The 19,108-nt window shown below is 38.0% G+C and overlaps 1 protein-coding gene across 1 annotated transcript; it reads right to left on the bottom strand.

Moving 5' to 3' along the window:
• Positions 1-16,881: 16,881 nt before the first annotated feature.
• Positions 16,882-18,546, bottom strand: LOC116138980 (probable (S)-N-methylcoclaurine 3'-hydroxylase isozyme 2). Its single transcript, XM_031424657.1, is given in 3 exon segments — positions 16,882-17,334; positions 17,337-17,514; positions 17,619-18,546. Coding segments are annotated over 3 exon segments (1,509 nt in total). The 5' UTR covers positions 18,525-18,546; the 3' UTR covers positions 16,882-16,909.
• Between the last annotated feature and the right edge of the window lie 562 nt (positions 18,547-19,108).

Raw genomic sequence — 19,108 nt, 5'->3', positions numbered from 1 at the left:
GTTTTTGCAATGTTTTTTTTTATAGTCAAGTTGAATTCTTTTTCCTGCAGGGAAATTTGGAGCTTTGTTTGCATCAATCCCCTTCCCAATATTTGCTGCTGTGTATTGTGTTTTGTTTGGTCTTGTTGATGGGTTTGCTTGGTTTCTTTTTCATTATACTATTTACTAGTCTTTTTTCTTCTTTATGTATCTGATAGTTACTTTCTTCTTGTTTAAAGCATCTGTGGGGATGTCATTTTTGCAATTCACAAACATGAACTCAATGAAGAACCTCTTCATTGTTGGTGTTGCCCTCTTCTAATCAACAACCGCACTCATCTCTCTCACCGCACAGCCGCACTCATCTCTCTCACTCTCAAATTCTCCAGTCTGCATCTGCAATTATTGGGCTTCACTTTGCTCCAGCTCCAGCTCCATCAGTCATTAGAAGTTTTGTGCTAATTTCTTGAATCTGTATATATAGGACTGCTGGAATGAAATTATGCAGAATTTTCTTTTTGGTTTCTACCAGGATAGATTCCCCTGTGATCTATTTTGTCAAGACTCAAAATTGGTGCTCAATTGAAGAAAGTAATTTGTTTCCATTCTTCCAATATGATCTGCATCAAAAGAATTGGTCCCAGGGAATATATGATAATGGTTTAGAGATTACTTTTTTGTTGGGATGTGTTTGATTAGTATGGTTCAATGATTTGTGTTGGACATTGTTGAATAATAGTTAATATTGGCACACATGAATTTCAAAGTGATATAATTATGCATTCTGCTAATCTACTGTGAAATTTACTAAATTTAATGAAATTCGGGTAACAAAATCGGATACCCGGTTTGTGACCCGAACCCGCAAAACCGGGTATTCTAAAACCGGTTCGGTTAGCGGGTACATTTTTAGAGGTACCCGAATAGTTTTTGGTCAAAACCGGAGCGGGTACCCGGTTTTGCACAGCCCTATCACACGGCTCTAGCCAGCATATGTCGAGAGCGACCGGAACTGTCGGCCGAGGCGAGGAGGAATCTGACCTCCGGACTTTCCTCAACCGTAATTAAAGCTGGAAAAGTAACTCGCCCGGCTCAACCCGGCCCAGCCCGCGGTGGGTTACTAAATTTGGCGGGTCAGTCTTAACCCGCTTGCCAATCCTAACCCACCGGGTTAGTCTGCAGGCCGGGCTGGGCCGGGTTAGCCCTTTTATTTTATTTTATTTTGTTTTATTTATTTAACTTTTCAAATAAATAATTAACAATTTATAAATGAATAAATTATAAATGTAATTGTTTTTAGTTAACTTTTCAAATATCAATAATTCAATTAAATTAATTTTTTTTTTTTTTTGGTTAACATTTCAAATATTAATTCAATTTTAATATAATAAAATTGTAATATAAGAAAAATTAGACTTATTCATTTATCAAAAAATAAAATAAGAAATTACAACAATTATTGCCTCGTTAAAAATCTCACCAAGAAAAACCCAATGGGAGAAAAACTTGGTAAAGAAAAATGAGTGCAATAATTGACAATTAATTTACAAATTACATTTTGCAAAACAACTAATTTGGGGGTGGTTCACTAGGACCTCCCTCATTTGTATCATCTATATTTCAAAATTGAAATGATTCTATTAAAGTATCGTCGACAACCTCGTATTGATCTAGATGGCATGACCGTTCCCAATCTCAAAGACATGTGAGGACTTCAATCATTTTTGGAGAAAATTTAGTCTTCCTTTCATTTAAAATTCTTCCACTTGCACTAAATGTTTGTTCAGATGAGACAGTTGAGACAGGAACAGTGAAAACATCCAAGGCAAGTCTTGATAATACTGAAAAAATACATTTTCTAGCTCTCCAATAGTCTAAGACATCAAAGTTGGCTCTCTTTTGTGGATCTGCTGCTAACATTTTGGGGGTTGCCAAATATTGTTGAAGCTTATTACTCTGCGACTGCATGGAGGACAGTATATTAGTTGTTGTTGTTGTTGGTGGTGGTGGTGCTTTTGAAGAGGAGGTTGTGCTTCGAATTCGGGTCCTCTTCGGCCTATTCAATGCACTCCAAGAGTAGAAGTCTTCATTTGTTTCTTCTGATGCAGCTTCCCTGGATATTTCGCCTCTTTGCGGGTTCCTATACCTGTTTTCATATCGGAAATATACTTCTGCAAGACTATTTTTTACCTCTCCTATTTGATTGGCATATGCTTCGGTTTGTAAATTTTCACTTAAAATGTCAAAACCATTTTCTAAACCTGCTAATTTAATTCTAGGATCAAATATATCACCTAAACAATAAAGAAAATGAATGGGTTCCCAATATTTTAAAAAAAAAAAATTCCATTGCCTTTATTGGTGCCTTTAAAATTTCATTGTTTTTGTTTTTTGTAAATAACTCAGAAATTTTTATAATTGTATGTATTACCAATGGACTAATAGAATAATACACACCAGAAAGTTGTAAAGTGGATTGATAAAAATTTTTGAGAAAAGAATGAAATATTTTAGCTATCTGTCAATCATTCTCTACCAAATAATGAGGACCTCTATTATTTGCTACAAAATAACTAATTATATTTGCATAAAGTAAACATGAATCAAGCATTAAATAAGTACTATTCCATCTAACAGGCATGTCTAATACAAAAGTTCTAGGAGACATATTTGATTTTATACAAGCGTCTTGAAATTCAGCATTTCTTTTATTACTACTAGTAATCCACCTAGTTAGTAAATACGCATTTTATACGCGAATTATACGGCCAGCCGTATAATTCACGTACAAAACGTGTATTTACATATTTTACAAAGGACTGTCGAATTATTCGCGAATTTAAAAAAAAAAATAATAATTGGAACGACGTCGTTTTAGTAGGGAAGAAGAAATCAGTGGTAAGGCGTAAGAGAAGAGATTGGAAAATGGGGGGAATAAAAAAATAACCCTATCAAAGACATCCACTTCCCGCCCATTCCCCCACACCTGACACCTTTACATTTTAAACTCAAAACACATTTCATATTTTAAATTATTTCCATGCTATCTAATAAATTAGATTGGATTAATGAAATTAAAATAATAATTTATTGTGAAAAAAAAACTGTCATATATTATAGGTATAAAATAATAGTTAGACTATTGTAACACTAATTTTTTATATAGATTTGTGAGACAAAATTTTAGTTTTTGATTTAAATAATTTAATGGATTAATGGGAAGTTAAAATTGGTTGCATTTAATATCAAACTTATCAAGTTTTAAATTAGTAAAGAATCATGGCTAAATATTGTATTTGAGTCTGGAGACTATAATTTGAATATTATTTATATATTGTATATTTGTGTTATTGGTTAATTGAATACTTTGCATTTGAAATACTATATTGATTTTAGTTAAGTAATCCATAAAAGTATTAAAACTAAGATTGATGTTACCGTATTTTTCAAAACGTATTATTGACAATGCACCGTATTAAACCCGTACCGTATTTTTCCCGTATCCGAATTTCATGGCTGAATTTTTATAAACATATTTTTTACTGTTTGCCGTATTATACCCGTAAAATTTTTGTACCCTTTTTTTGTCGTATTTGTATTTACTAACTAGGGTAATCCAAGCTAAAGATTCCCTAATTCTATCAATATTTTGTTTAATTGATTTCATACCACTTTTTACAATTAAATTAATAATATGACATGCACAACGTTGGTGAAAAAACTTCAAATTGTTATAAAAAGGATAATTAGTTTTAAAAAAATCTATAGTTGTAGTATTAGCACTTGCATTATCTAAAGTTAAACTTATCACTTTATCAAGAACATCATAATATTCTAAAACTTCAACAATTTTATTATAAATTTTTTGATCACTATGATCCACATCCATTAATCTAAATCCTAATAAAGATTTATTTAATTTCAATTCGTTATCAAAATAATGACTAGTCTTACAAATATAATCTTGTTTAGCTCTACCACTCCAAATATCGGCAGTTAGAGCCACACTAACATGACAACTATGTATTTTATTTTTTAATTCTAATTTCATTTTTCCAAACATTTTTAGTAAATCATTTCTAGTTACAGTTTTAGAATAACTTTTAAATCCTGGAAAAAATGAATTTTTAATAAATCTTTCAAAATATTTATCTTCAGCCATATTAATAGGTTGATCAGTTGCAGCAATATATAAAGCTAACTGTTCCCTATATACATCAGAATTATAACGCCAACTAGTACCCATATTAGCTATTTGAGTTTGATTGGTTTTTCTATTTCCATGTTGAGCAATATGTTTATTATCATACATTTTTAAAGTACTAGTACCATTACCTGAATCAGCTTTATAAATATTTCCACAATATTTGCATCTTGCTTTCTTGACTTGAACGCCATTTTTTGTCTCGTAAAACTTGTCGAAATGCACCCAAAAGTTTGATGTATTGTCGTCTTCGGTTTCAACGGCAGTTGATGAACTCGCCTTAGCTTGAGATGAAGTTGGACGAGGATGACTTTTAGAACCATCGGGAGCTGTATAGGGAGGAATCGGGGGCATATTTTGAGTTGTATCAGATTCTGAGACTGGGAAAGCGGGACTATTTGAATCTCCTACATTTATGTTAGTAAAATCAGCGGGACTAGGACTAGGACTAGGATAGTAGTTTTCTTCATCATTGAAATTGATGGAAGAGAAATATCTATCCATTGTAATTGAAAAAAAAAAATTGATGTAGAAGAAATAAAAAATTAAAGAAAAAGAAAAAGAATTGGAATATGGAAATCGGAAATCGGAAATCGGAAATCGGAAATCGGAAATCGGAAATCGGAAATCGGAAATCGGAAATCGGAAATCGAAAATCTAAAATCGAAAATCGGAAATCAGAAATCGGAAATCGGAAATCGGAAATATGAATTGAAAATTGCAAAAACTAATAAAAATTAAAATAAGAGCAAATTGATAACAAAGAGATTAAGAGAATAAATGAATAATTGAGATATTAGAGATTAGAGAAAATGAAAGAATTTGAGTTGTGAGAAAAGATGAGAGTTTAGGGCCAATTCATAGAAAAAAAGGGGAAAAGAAAATGACAAAAAAGACCCCTCCAACGGCTATAAAACGGCTATATTTCAAGGATAAAAGGGTAATTAGAAAAAAACAAATTAATTTTGCTTTTTTATTTATTTGTTTTTCGGCCAACCCGCGGGTCAACCTGGCGGGTTGGCGTTATTTCTCTAGAAAAGACAAAACAGCAACCCGCCGGTCGCCGGGTTGCCATTTCTCAACCCAGCGCGCCCAGGGGTTGCTGGCGGGTTGGGTTCAACCCGGCCCGCCATATTGGTGGTCCAGGTTGAACCCTCTTGAATGCGGGCTAGGTTAGGGTTGACCTGCCTAACCCGTCCCATTTGCTCCACCTTTAACCGCAATCACGAGGGTCGAACCTGCATGGGGGAAAGCAATCCCCAGATGGCTCCGCTGCCTCAGATTGAGGAGCTAAAGCAAGCTTTGGATCAGCTAAAAGCTCAGCAAAATGGGCGAGGGCAGATCGCAGAAGCATCTCCCTTTTCTCCAGCTATGTTAGCCACCCCTCTCCCGTCCAGATTCAGAATGCCCGATATGCGGGCGTTCGATGGAAATTTTGATCCACAGGATCATTTATACGAATTCAACAACCTGATGGAACTTCATCAAGTTTCTGATTTGGCAAAATGCCGATGCTTGGTAATGACTCTTACGTCTCATGCCAAGTGATGGTTCAGGTCGCTCCCGACGGGATAAATCAGCTTGTGGAATCAGATGAGTTCGACATTCTTGAGCCACTTCTAAGCAAACAGGAAGTTCTCAATGCCTTTGAGCTACCTCAGCAACATAAGGCAAGAGAGGGATAAATCCCTCCAATCTTATATCGATAAGTTCCACAGAGAGCTCCACACTGCTCACACTCCCGAAGAGTCCGTTCGGACTCTCATCATAGCGAGAGTTCATCCACAGACAGACCTATGGAAGGAGCTGCAATAAGAGGACGATGTTTCTCTCACCCGCTTTTACGACCTTACGGAGAAATACCTCCGTATTGAGAACTCTGTGGCAGCGCTCCATCGCCACGACCCCGACACTTTTGGCAATGCACCAGGTCAGGGGAAAAATAGGAAAGTTGATCGCAGATGGGCTAATGACGATCAACGAAAAGGAAAGAAACCTCAGTTCGAGCCTAAGAAGTCTTATGCTCTAGTTCCTCGTCGTGATCGCAATAGGACTCAGTAACAAGGTTTTGAAACCCGGACCGGACCGAGCGGTCGAACTAGTAGGACCGCCACCTGCTTGCATTTCCGGTTTGAAGAGAGCAAATAACCGGGATTTGCCATTAAGCCATTTCAAATCGCGGTTGGACCGTCGTACTGTAGCAAACTGACGGTCCAACCGTTATTTAACAAATTTTCGGTCCACACATTTCCGGTTTAACACATGAAATAAAAAAAAAAATTTAAAAATTCAAAACAATCACATGCCCACACATAAAAGTCAAACTGTCAAACTCAAAACAAACCCTCAAAATTTTTATTAAAAAACACATTTTTAATTTGCTTTTGAGCTACAGATACACTGATACAAAGCCATCTCCCTTATTCAACTTTTCACTTTTTCATCTAGTTTGCCGTTTGCTACTGCCATTCACTATCTCCTCCACTCTCAAGTCTAGTCCTCCTCTTCGTGTCCTCCATTCGAGATCTCAGAAGTCAGATCTCCTTCAAGCTTTCAGCTAAGCTTCAGCGCCTCACGTCTTCACTCTTCAGTCTTCAAGTCTTTGGTCTGCAGTCTACTCTACTCTGCTTCAACGCTTCATTCTTCAACTTCCAGTCTTCTAGTCTTTAACGTGAACTCTTCAATCATTACCATCTCCATTGCTGATCTGCCGGATAAGTCATTTCAGCTCAGATTTCAGCTTCAACCTTCACATCTGCTGCCGTCTGCCGCCATCTACGAGCTTCCATATGCCACCGGTCGTAGCTGCTATCTGCCAGCTTCAACCTCTGATGTTAGGAAAGGTTGTATCGTTTTTTTGTTATTCTATGCTGTGGGTTTGTGATTTGATTACGATTATTAATTGTGGGTTGTTATTTGGTTTTATGGAAAATATCCAACTATTGTAAGCAAAGTGGTAGAGATGAAGATTTTTCAGTAGAAGCTTTTCCATGGAAGAGACAAGACGAAGGATAGTGAAGATGGGTGGCGTTATTTTGATTTTTGAATGATTTGTGATTAATTATTAATTAATATTTTTTATTAATTAAATATTTTCATTAATTTTGCTAGTAGTTGTTGATTTGGAATTAATGGTCTTTTAAAGAATATATTTATTGATTTTGTTTAGTTATTATTTTAATAATACAAAAACTATGGGCAGTTTACTCATTGTAATGTCTGAACCAGTGCCAAATACTCAAATGTGAGGACGCATTAACAAACATTAACGCAGGGTAGAATGTTGATAGTTTCCAAAACCAGGGGTGCTGATTGTAGATATGCAGCTTCAACCAGCATGCTAACGTCACCGGTCGGACCGGTCAGTCAGACCGGTCAAACCGTTCGAACCAGGAACCGGCCATTTGGCCGGGTTGGCTCCCGGTCCGGTTTTCAGAACATTGCTCAGTAACCCCTTTGAATGCATCCATTTTGACCATTCTTGATAAATCAGAAGAGGCCGGTCTACTCGGAGAGCCTGAGCCCATGAAAGGTCCCTCCTCATCTAGAAACAACAAAAAAATACTGTCGTTATCATCGGGACAATCGGCATCACACCGATTAGTGCCGAGCTCTCAAACAGGCAATCAAAAATCTTATCAAGCAGGAGCATTTTAAAGAGTATGTTGATGACTCCGCTCCCGTAAGAGAGAAAAATCAAGAAAAGCCGAGTAAGAAGCGTCGTGATTGCAAGGGTTTCTGTAGCGTGGGGATAATCTTTGGAGGACCACACCTTGGAAGAAACTCACGAGGTGCCCAGGAAAGATATGCTCGCGTAGCTTATCACGACCCTATCCGTGTGATGAACATGACACAGCGACCACCAAAGGTTCGCAGGGAGGAGGAAATCACTTTCTCCAAAAAAGAGGCAGTCTGTTTGCATCATCCCCATGATGATGCTCTCGTCGTCACGCCCCAAATAAGGAGCTTTGATGTCCACAGAATGTTGGTAGACAACGGAAGCACTGTGAACATCCTGTTCCAGTTAGCTTTCAAGAGAATGAAATTGGATGAGGCTAACCTGAAGCCCGCCTCAATCCCCCTATATGGTTTTACAAGGGATCATATGATCCCCAAAGGAACGATCTCGCTTCTAGTCATACTGGGTGACTCTGACGAGATGACCAAAATAACTGAATTCTTAGTAGTGGATTGCCCGTCCGCTTTCAATGGCATTATAGGGCGACCTCTACTAAGGAACTTCAAAGCAGTCACTTCGATCTGCCATCTCAAGATGAAGTTTCCCACCCTAATAGGGATAAAGGAAGTAAACGGGTCTCAGCGCGCATCTTTCAACTGCTATGTAAAGGCAGTGTAGATGGCGTGCAAGGGGAAAGGCATCTCGCGTGGCATTCCCAAACAGGCAATGGCGATCAGTCGGATCAAACCATAGCCTGGCCCAGTTGAGAATAATATGGATACTCGTATCCAGGAATGCCCTGCCAGTGGACCAACTGAGGATCTAACAGAAGTGCCAGTCGACCAGAGTGAGCCGAGCAGAGTGTTGAGGATTGGAAGCAATCTCAACCCCAAGCTCGCTAACGACCTGACCAGCTTCCTCAGAGAGAGTATTGATGTGTTCACATAGACGTATGTCGATATGGTCGAGATCAGCCTGGACATCATTTGTCATGCCTTGAACATCGATAGTGAAGCCAAGTCGGTCTACACGGCCGCACGATCTCTCACCAACAATGTTGTTTGTCAAGGATATTACTAGCCCCTGATCTAGGAAGACACCTACAACTTTGTCAAAAAGTGTGACAAGTGCTAGCGGTTCGCGAACATACCGCGAGCTCCTTCCCACCAGCTGATAACCATGACCAGCCTCTGGCCATTCTCCATGTGGGGAATTGATCCCATTGGTCCCATGCCAGTTGGTAAAGGGGGAGTCAAGTATGCGGTGGTCGCAGTAGACTACTTCACCAAGTGGGTCGAAGTAGAGCCATTAGCCGTGATCACCACCAAAAAGCTCAAGGACTTCGTCTTCAAAAATATTGTGTGCCGCTATGGGATTCCTCATACCCTTATATTTGATAATGGGAAGTAGTTCGATAACGAGGAATTCAAGCAGTTTTACGACGAGCTGGGTATCCACAAAAAGTTTGCCTCGGTCATAAGACCGCAAGCAAATAGTCAAGTTGAAGCTGTCAACAAAACCATCAAGCACACTCTAAAGACCAAACTTGGCGCAGCCAAGGAAAATTGGGCCGACGACCTTCTTGAAGTCCTATGGGCATACAGGACGACTCCAAGAACCTCTACCTCAAAAACTCCCTTTTCACTAGCATATGGCTGCAAAGCGATGATCCTTGTAGAGGTAGGGAGCAGTTCACTTCGGGGGGACCTGTTTAGCGAAGCCGACAATGAAGCGCTTATGCGCACAAGTCTGGATCTAGTTGAAGAACATCGCAGCAAGGCTCAGCTAAAAATAGCTGCCTATCAACAATGCGCAAAAAGGTTATTCGACTCTAAAGTTAGAAGAAGAGACTTCCAGGTCGGCGACCTCGTTTTAAAGGAAGTCCTTCTCAGTACTAGAGAACCAAGTGCGGGAGTTTTGGGACTGACCTGGGAGGGCCCATACCGCATCGCTAAAGTAATAAGACCAGGGACTTATCATCTCAAAAGGCTAAATGGTTCTGAAGTATCGCGAGCTTGGAATGCTGAACATCTCCGACTATATTATCAGTAATTCTGAACTCAATTGTTTCCTTGTAAAGATCTTACTTTTCTTAATCTTTGTAATCTTTGTAAATAGCAAATGTGCAATTTTGTTGTTTTGTAATCATTTTCCCATGTATACAATTCTGTTCGCACAAACTTGTACCAATGTTATTGTAAACAGTTAGAATGCGATCTCATATGTAAGAATACGAAAATTGTAAGTGCTCATGAAAGATTATGAAAAGCGACGTCTTTATTCATAATAAAAAAGGGAAAGTACATGGGCGAATAGGGAAAAGACTACAGAAGGAGATCACTGATCCTCGTCCCCAGGCTAGTCGCCGACCACCTATTCAGGTGCGGGCTCCTCTTGAAGAAACTCTGGATGCTCCTCTTCCAAGTCGGATCCCTGAGCCGCTTCCTTAGCCTCGGCCCGCGTCATGGAAGTAAGTTCGTTCCGATACTTGTTAGGGAGGTCGGACAGATCCATCTAAGGTTTTTCGGCCAAAGGGCAAAAATGGACTAAATCGTCCATTCTGCAGCCCTACTCTCGATCTCCGCCTCCTACTACTGCATCTCCGTAGTTAGCGAAGTGATGCGACCTCGATTAAAGTTGAGCTCTGCCTCAAGCGCTAAGCGCTGCTTCTCAGTAGTCTCCCACAGATCGCCAATTTCCCTCTCTGCTCGTAAGGCCCGCTTGGAGGTCGTTTGTAGCACTTGGTCTTTCTCGCTAGCCTTTCTTGTAAGTCTAGCCATGGTCTTCTGGAGCTCCTTTATCTCCTCGTTGCGCTTCTCCAGCTCGGACTTCTAAAAGTCCATCGCGCGAAATGCAGCATCCCTTTCGGAGAAATGCTGATCCACCTAAACGATGGACGAGTCTCTGTCTGCTCGTGCGGCCTCTAGCTCCCGCTTGAGCCATGCATTCTATGCCCTTATCTCGACCAGTCCCTCAGCAGCCCCTAACTGGACCTTCTGCAGGGAAAGGTGCATAGAAAGCAGGGCCTGCATAACGAAAAGAATAAAGTTAGTCCTTTATATTACAAAAACAATTGTCCTCGCCAAGGGCAACTCGTTTACCTTGCTCAGGTGTTGGAAAGACGTGGTCATCAAGTCCATAGTGTCGAAGGCTATGAACTGCTCAAAAACCTCTGCAAGCCCGCATTCCAGCAAAGCAAAGACTACCGGCTGTAGATGGTCTGGTACCTGACCCGTTGACTCTTGCACAAGGGTGTCTGTGCCCATAGAAGATAGAGTTCCCTCTACCAACTCCTTTCCCGACCTCCTCCTGGGGACTGCAGTCACCTATTGTCTTGCCTGCGGACCCCCGAGAGTGATGGAGATGCCGGTCATGCCCCTAGGTGGCCATCCCGAGTAGACAATTTGGTAAGGTTACGACCTCTCGGGCTGAACGCCCAAACCCTCCGGTTCGGACTCTGATTCCTTGGTCTAAATTTGCCTCCTCTTCTTAGGCCTTTGGGTCGTGGTTTTCTGCTTCGGGCGAACAGCCGAAGGCTGGGGAGCGCCCATAGGTCAGGCCGAATCAGTTGTCGATGTCCCTCCGACGGGGGGACAACTGGGAGCCGTTTCAGCTGGTCCGATGGCACCCCTTCTGGGAAAGGCAAATTGTCATGGTCGTGGTGATTTGGGTGCCTTGGGAGGCATGGTCGCTGCACGTGAACATCGTTAGTAAACAGTTCACTGCATGCGAAATCAAAAAGGCTAAGGTCAACGAGCTTACTCAGTGTGGTCTCTAGGGTCGTTTCTGAGTTGAAGAAATCATACTTCCACAAATTTACGGTTGTCACGAGCAATCTTGCATCGCAACTCTCTTCGAATAGAAAGTCGAAGGTAGCGATCCTATCCGGATCCTTGAGGAGCTCTAACTTGGTCGTTTTGTTAACTGCGAAGAAACAAAGAGCTCGTTAGCAAAGAACGAAAGAAAATTCTCAAACTCAAAAGAAAGGAGGACCTACTTGGATCCTAAAAATGGCAAATGCCATCATGACGAAAGAAAAGAATTTCGTCTTGTATGTCCCTACGTTGCTTGGGTAACTATGTATTCCCGCTTCAATGGTAGGTCGTTTGGAAAAATAGTAAGAATCCTTGTCCTTACTCTTTTAAGAATGTACGAGCAACCAAGCTCTAGTGCAGTTAGCTCGCCCAATCTGTTCTTGCCACACGCAATGTACATAGCCACGGCTATCATGTACACGTTCGGCGTGAGTTGTAATGGTGTGATCCCGAAATGATTAAGGACCGACCTAACAAAAAGGTGAAAGGGGATCTGCCCTCCACTCTTGAATATGTTCTCAAAGATTGCAGCCATCCCTCGTGATGGACTCCGAGCTGTGTGTACCCTATCTCGGAAGACCTCTACGTCAAGAGCGTATTGGTCTACCACCTTCTGGATCTCATAGGCAGTAATTACCGATAGGATCTCTTGAGGGGGACCCTCCTCAGTCCTGGTCATTGGGGAGTCCATTCTTTTGCGATCTGAAAAGAAAAGTGACATGCAGGGAATCACTCAGTCTTCGTACACAGTTTCGTACGATGACGTGAGGAAAAAGAAAAATACTTCCTCCGTTAAACCCTAGAAAAATCCTAACATAATACATTTAGAGCCACCATCAATGGCTCAATCCCAAAGAGAATGTTTCATCTCTGATCAACTTCCGACAGACTGTCATCGCACGACAACTATTGAAAATAAGAAAAAATAGTAAAGGTGGTAGAAGGATTATCCTTACCTCTTGAAATGAGAAGATTAGTCCTCCTGCTCCAGATATCAAGCGTGCACCAATCTGATAGACAAAGAATCAAAGGTCACGGAAATCTCTTGCTCTTTCTCTGAGAAGATGAATACTGTGACATTGCCTGAAGTGAACTTGGGATTTTATATGGAAGGAAATGGTGCTTTGGTTTCCCGACGTCAAATGACGTTTGGGTGGAAAACGCATCTCACCGTTGATCGCGACCACGTGTCATAGATCAGCGGAGAAGAGTGATCGTCACGCTTCGAGAAACCAAATCGTCGTTCTCTTCCATTGAAACACTTAAGCGACGGCACGTTTTCCCTATTCCACATTAAATGCGCTCACATCCGCATTAAATGCTCTAATATGGAATGTCGTTTCAACATGGCTCGCATTTAATGCGCATGGCTAGCACTTATTGCGCACAGGACACGTCTGTCAGAGCAAAAGATAGTTCATTAAATGCATCAGCTATGAAAGTGCAACGGATAACATCTGAAGAGGTTGTTACCTACAACACTCTTCGGCTCATGTCTTACCGCGAAGCAACGTGACTATTCGACTTGGACGTATATTAGCCGCGAAACCATACGATCTCTTGCCTTACGCAAAAAATTCCATAGTGCAATCAGGTCGTAAACCTCGGGCGAAGATCGAAGCCATCGTTGTGGCACTGGATGTGGTCTAATGCAGGTCGCTGACCCTTAAAGTAAATGCCATTTTAGGTCATCTGCATGAAAATGTTTCTTCGACCTCTTGGCATCCAGGTCGAGTCAACCAGTGTTCAAACGCATCAAATCAAGGTATTCTAATGAGTCTTTAGTGAGTTATCACTAAAGACTCATTAGAATACCTTATACATTATACTCTAAGCTAATGTTTAAATCTTATTCTAATGAGTCTTTAGTTATCACTTCTAATTAGTCTAAACAAGATTGATTAGATCATTAGTTTGAGTTTAAATCTTATTCTAATCTGACCAAGTTGTTGGCTTTCTTTTATGATATGAGAATCATCTAAATTCATATTATATATAATAATTTTTGAAATATTTTAAAAGCTATTTGAATTTTCTTATCTTTTATTTTGATACGAGAAGATTTTTGTTATTTTAATCTTATTTTTTATTTGTATATATAAAAAATATAAGAATAAAATTTTGTTGAAATTATGATTTTAAATTTCCAATAAATTAATAAAAAAACACAAAAGTAGAAAATCTAAAATTAATTCCTTACCATTTTATTGAGAGATTAAGGCTTGGTTTGGAATTGCTGTAGTATCATTTTTTAGCCAGCTTTAGCCATAATCAACTTTTAAAATAATTTACAAGATGTTTGTGTTTTCATAAATTTTAAAACTACTTCTACTTTGAGGACAATGAATTTTGGAAGTGTAAAATGAAAAAAATAGATTTTTTTTTTTTTTAGTAAGTTATGTTAAATTTTAAAATATACTAGTAATATTTTTTTAAATATAAAAAAAAAAAAAAAAACTGGCCGGCGTTGTCAAAAGAGACAGAAATATGAACAAGGTCCCAAAAATTTAAAATAATAAAATTTTCAAGTCTTGATTATATAAGATTTGAAATCTATAATAGATATTCTTTTATAGTAATTGTCATCTAATTAAAGAACGAGAACAAATAATTTAGTTATATTAAGTATCAGGATGGACAATTAAAATAAAAACCGATATATAAATTTATGTAATTTGTAATAACCGTATCAATCTACATCTACCAAAGAACCACTCATTGGCGTTGACTTGCGCAGGGTGGCTCTGCTCTAGTTCGACCCTCTGGGGTAATATTATATTTACGCTTTTTTTTACACACTTTTTATTATATTATGATATGATATATACTACAATCACATAAATTATATTATAATATATAAAATCAAAAATAATTAAAAATTTATGTTGATCATAATGTAATAAAAATGATATAAAAGAGTGATGTAAATATAATATTATTCTTTACGTTAAACGAAATTATGAATAAAAATAATATAAAAGAGTGATATAAATATAACATTACCCCTTACGTTGAACGAAGTTATGGATGAACACGTGAGAATTAAGGTTTAATAGTAATTTTTTGTGGGTTCATATATTAATAAATTTTTTTTTTAATCTGAAACTTACCCTCAAAAAGATTGACTCCATCCTTGTCAATGACCATCCTATTAGTAAGTCAGAGAAATTTAATCTTAAAGTATTTTGAGTAATAAACTCAAAATTTTGTATCGAATCACGCCATCATACAATATAAAGGTCGTTACGTATACGACAAGTTGATTCCATTATCACTTCTTCCACTGATTAACTGATTACGAAAGGTTGACAGGCTCACCTTATTTGAACATGGCCGACTTTAATGTATATTGTCGTTTTATGATTACGTTTCTCTCCGAGTCATTGCAATATATATAGTATTACTCAATAATACAGGCTGCTGCTTCAAATCAACGGTTCATGCATATATAGCTTTTGGAGGACGACGACGACCGGGGTCATGTATCTATAAGATATACAATTTAATTCATACTTCAACTTGCTTTCAATAATTATATGATATGGATAAGAAAAAAAAATTCAATACAATCTGAAAGAGTCAGAGCCTATACATGCATGTTGCATGGACGTTCATACTTCAAAAAACTACACAAAATTAATAGACGAATTTTTTTAACAGCAGGTTCATGATTAATTATAGAAGAAACTTGTGAAATTAAATGAATATGATATGGCAATGAAAGTAATTATCTGTACGTGCTGATACATCATTTTGATGGTTAAAATAATTGTAGAGATTTCTTTAAGGGGAAGTTGAATTGTGATTTTGTCTGCAATAATCGATTTGGAAACTATTTATTAATTGCATGGGTTGGCTTGGCTTGGATAGATATATAAGTTGTTAATTATCTATGGCGATGGACATATAGATAGCTAGTGATGCAAAATGAGAGAGAGAGAGAGAGTCAATCTCTGGGTGATCGAGTGGTTCGATAGAGATTCTTGAATGTATTATTAAAAGAGTTTTGAGTTTGAGTCCTTCTTTGATTACTAATATAGGTGACTATTGAAGTTTTTACTCGATTGATAATTCCAATTTTCAAGGTTCCGAAAGATTAGTTGATTAAAAAAAAAAAAACAAAAAAATTGAAAGAGGAAATCAATTAGACCGCGGGTCTTTGTAATGAAGGGAACAAATTTGGCCCAAATTAAGGCTGTGGTAGACAGCTTTTCAATTAATTACTTGAATCATGGGATTCATTCGATCTGAATCACTGGAAGATTGAACCAAAAACTCAATTGGGAAGATTATTTTATTTTATAAATTTTTGTTTACTTGACAAATTCCTAAATTCACTCCTTATGTTGAAGAATACCGTAAATACTCACAATATATTATTATTTGAATAACGTAATGAAAAATAAATCCTTGAAATTCTGCACTACTCACCAATATATTTTATATCACTAATTGGTTGTGTTTCCGTTGACCATTGAACAATTTCAATGCAACTTGTTAAAAAATTTTGGGTCCAAACAACCATGACTTGACTTAGTTTTCCTATATATATATATATAAAAGTTGAGTCTGGATGGTCGAGTGGTTCAATAGAGTCACTTTTCAGTTGTTAATAGGGGTAACCACTAAAACTCTTATTCGACCGATAGTTCCAATGTTTGGGACACCCCTAATCATAAAAAAAAGGTTGAACTATTATTTACAAACCCAATTCAATTGAACTCTCGTCATGTTAATATGATGATATAACAAGATAATATTATATAAGTTTTCTTGATATTATCTTTATTACATAGATTTGTTGTTAACATGTATACATATATACAATTATGGAGTTAAAGGAGACTTGATTTTCACATATTTTTTTCTACACTCATAAGAGATGATGTTGTCAATTAAACTAAAGCTAATATCTACTATTCTAAGAACAATGGCTTCAGCCTGATTCTTTATCGTTAATATATAAGAGAACTTTTTGCTTACAAATTACAAAAGGTAAAAGAAAACTTTATTAAGCATGTATGACACAAGAGCCGGTAAATATTGTCAGAGGAATCAAGGAATTGACATGTCTACCCGATTCCCAACAAAGCGAACAAAACAACAGCTAGCACAACACCTGCAGCCAAAACTGCAGATCTAAATTGAAAACACACCAAAAACACAATCAATGTTGATAAACAAAATCAACAGTGCCCATTCAAGAGGTTGAGAATTAGGCAGGATCATTAATTATTTCCTTTGTTTCGGAATTACCATAAGAGGTTCCAGCTTCAGCAATGTCACACCGAATTTCTCATTCATGTCTAGCTCCTGAGGTTTCATTGTATCTGGAAGAGACCACTCGAAGTGATGAATTAAAGATGCCAAAGCCAACTGAACCTGCCTAATAGCCATCGGCATGCCTGCACAAATCTTCCTTCCACTACCAAACGGAAGATAATGAAAATCAGAGCCTTTGTAATCCAAACTAGAATTCAAGAACCTCTCTGGTTTAAAACTCAAAGGCTCTTCCCAAATGGTAGGGTCTCTTGCAATTGCCCATACGTTCACGAAAACCTGAGAATCTTTAGGAATGGTGTATTTCATCACCTCACAATCTTCGATCGCTCTGTGTGGTAGCAGAAGTGGCGCTGGAGGGTGTAATCTCAAAGTTCCTTGACGCATGCATACAAATAGGGAAGGTTCGCCAGATGTTCCTCTCTTACGAAATCTTCTGAGATTTCCTCTGCCAATTCTTTCTGGATTTTCGACATGGTTTCAGGATTCTTCAAGAGTTCCGCCAAGGCCCATTCTACTGTTGAGGTGGTGCTATCAGACACTGCAGCTAATAGTTCCTGAAATGTTTACAATAAATTACACCTAATCAATCACTTATCATTATTTCTGAAATAGTGTTTAAGGTGTGAGCAGAACAGAGAGAGAGAGAGAGAGAGCATACCACAAAGACAAAACTGATTTGTTCATCAGAAAATCCACTGTCAAGCAAAACGTCCAAGAAATCTCTGTTCTTATTCGGATGATCGCCACTTCTTCTTTCTCTTCTCTCTATTATCGTGCTATCCCAAATCCCACACATTTTTTTAACACACTCATCGGCCTTCCTCCTCAGACCCTGAAGATCCAACCCGGCCAATATTGGATACAGATCGGATATATTTGGTGCTGTCCATAACTCCATCATGTCTCTTACAAGCCCACTCATTCTTCTACTTGCTACTCCTCCAAAAGCTAAGAAATCTTTCGACAAGTAAATATTTGACAAGGAGTTAAACGTGTTAACAAACAAGACTTCCCGAATTGGCACTGTTTGTCCGTCCTTTGAACCCAGAAACTTTACCATTTCACTAACCTTTTTTTCTCTGATATGCGACTGACCATCAACGATTTTTGACCCGAAAAGCTCATTTCTCATGAGATTTCGGAAATTCCTCCACTCTTCAGAGCACTCGAAGGTCCAAGCAATTGAGTCCCGATTGTACTCAGGCTCTCTTGCAAATGACACATGTGGCACGTGCCTGCCAGAGAGTTCCCTGTCGTGGGTCTTGAGTATGGCAGCTGCAGCAGCCGGAGAGGAGCCGACAATGACAACTTGAGTTCCAAGACGGATGGAAATGAGAGGGCCATAAGCCTTGGAAATTTGGGCCATTGACACATGTGGCTTGTCACCTATGAGGGGAAGGTTTCCTATGATCGGCCATGGTTTTGGACCTGGTGGGAGTCTAATTGAAACTTGATTTTTGGAAAATTTATGCTTCAAGACGAAAAGAAAGAGAGGAACTAGAAGCAAGAAAGGAAGAGAAATATATGTTTCTACTAGTATGAGTCTGGAGGCCATAGCTTGCATGGAATAATTTAATTTTGGAATATTGCAGTCATGCAGTGCTTAGAGATTTACAAGCAGTGGATATTTATAACAATTATCTACCGACAGAAAACAGTGTACAGTTGAGATTTACAAGTATTGGATTTTTATAGCAAATATCTAGCGATAGAAAACGGAGTATGTAAAGTTTTTCAAGAAAGCAATGGTCCAAGACGCAATCACTATGATTGTCAAATAATGTAGCTTATCGTGTATCTAAAACATAATTTTTTTAATTGTATACCGTATATAGTACCGTGTATCTAAAATATAATTTTTTAAATTGTATATCATATATGGTATTGTGATTCGTGTATCCAAAACATAATTTTTTAAATTGTATATCACGTATCATATCGTATATTAGAATACTGTCTTTTTTTAAAAAATTAATAAAATACTATAACTTTTTTAAAAATTAATATCATTCTCATGATTAATTAAAAAAATTTGTGATATTATTAGCTTTAAATTATGGTATTACATAATCAAAATTAATCACAAAATTAAGAATTTATATCATTTCCAAGATCAATGTCAATATCTATAACTTCACTTGTGTTATT

The sequence above is a fragment of the Pistacia vera genome, unplaced genomic scaffold (genome assembly GCF_008641045.1).
Source record: "Pistacia vera cultivar Batoury unplaced genomic scaffold, PisVer_v2 Contig345, whole genome shotgun sequence".
Classification (NCBI taxonomy): Eukaryota; Viridiplantae; Streptophyta; class Magnoliopsida; order Sapindales; family Anacardiaceae; genus Pistacia; species Pistacia vera.
Note: the sequence above shows the minus strand (reverse complement) of the source record. Positions and strands in the feature narration are given on the sequence as shown.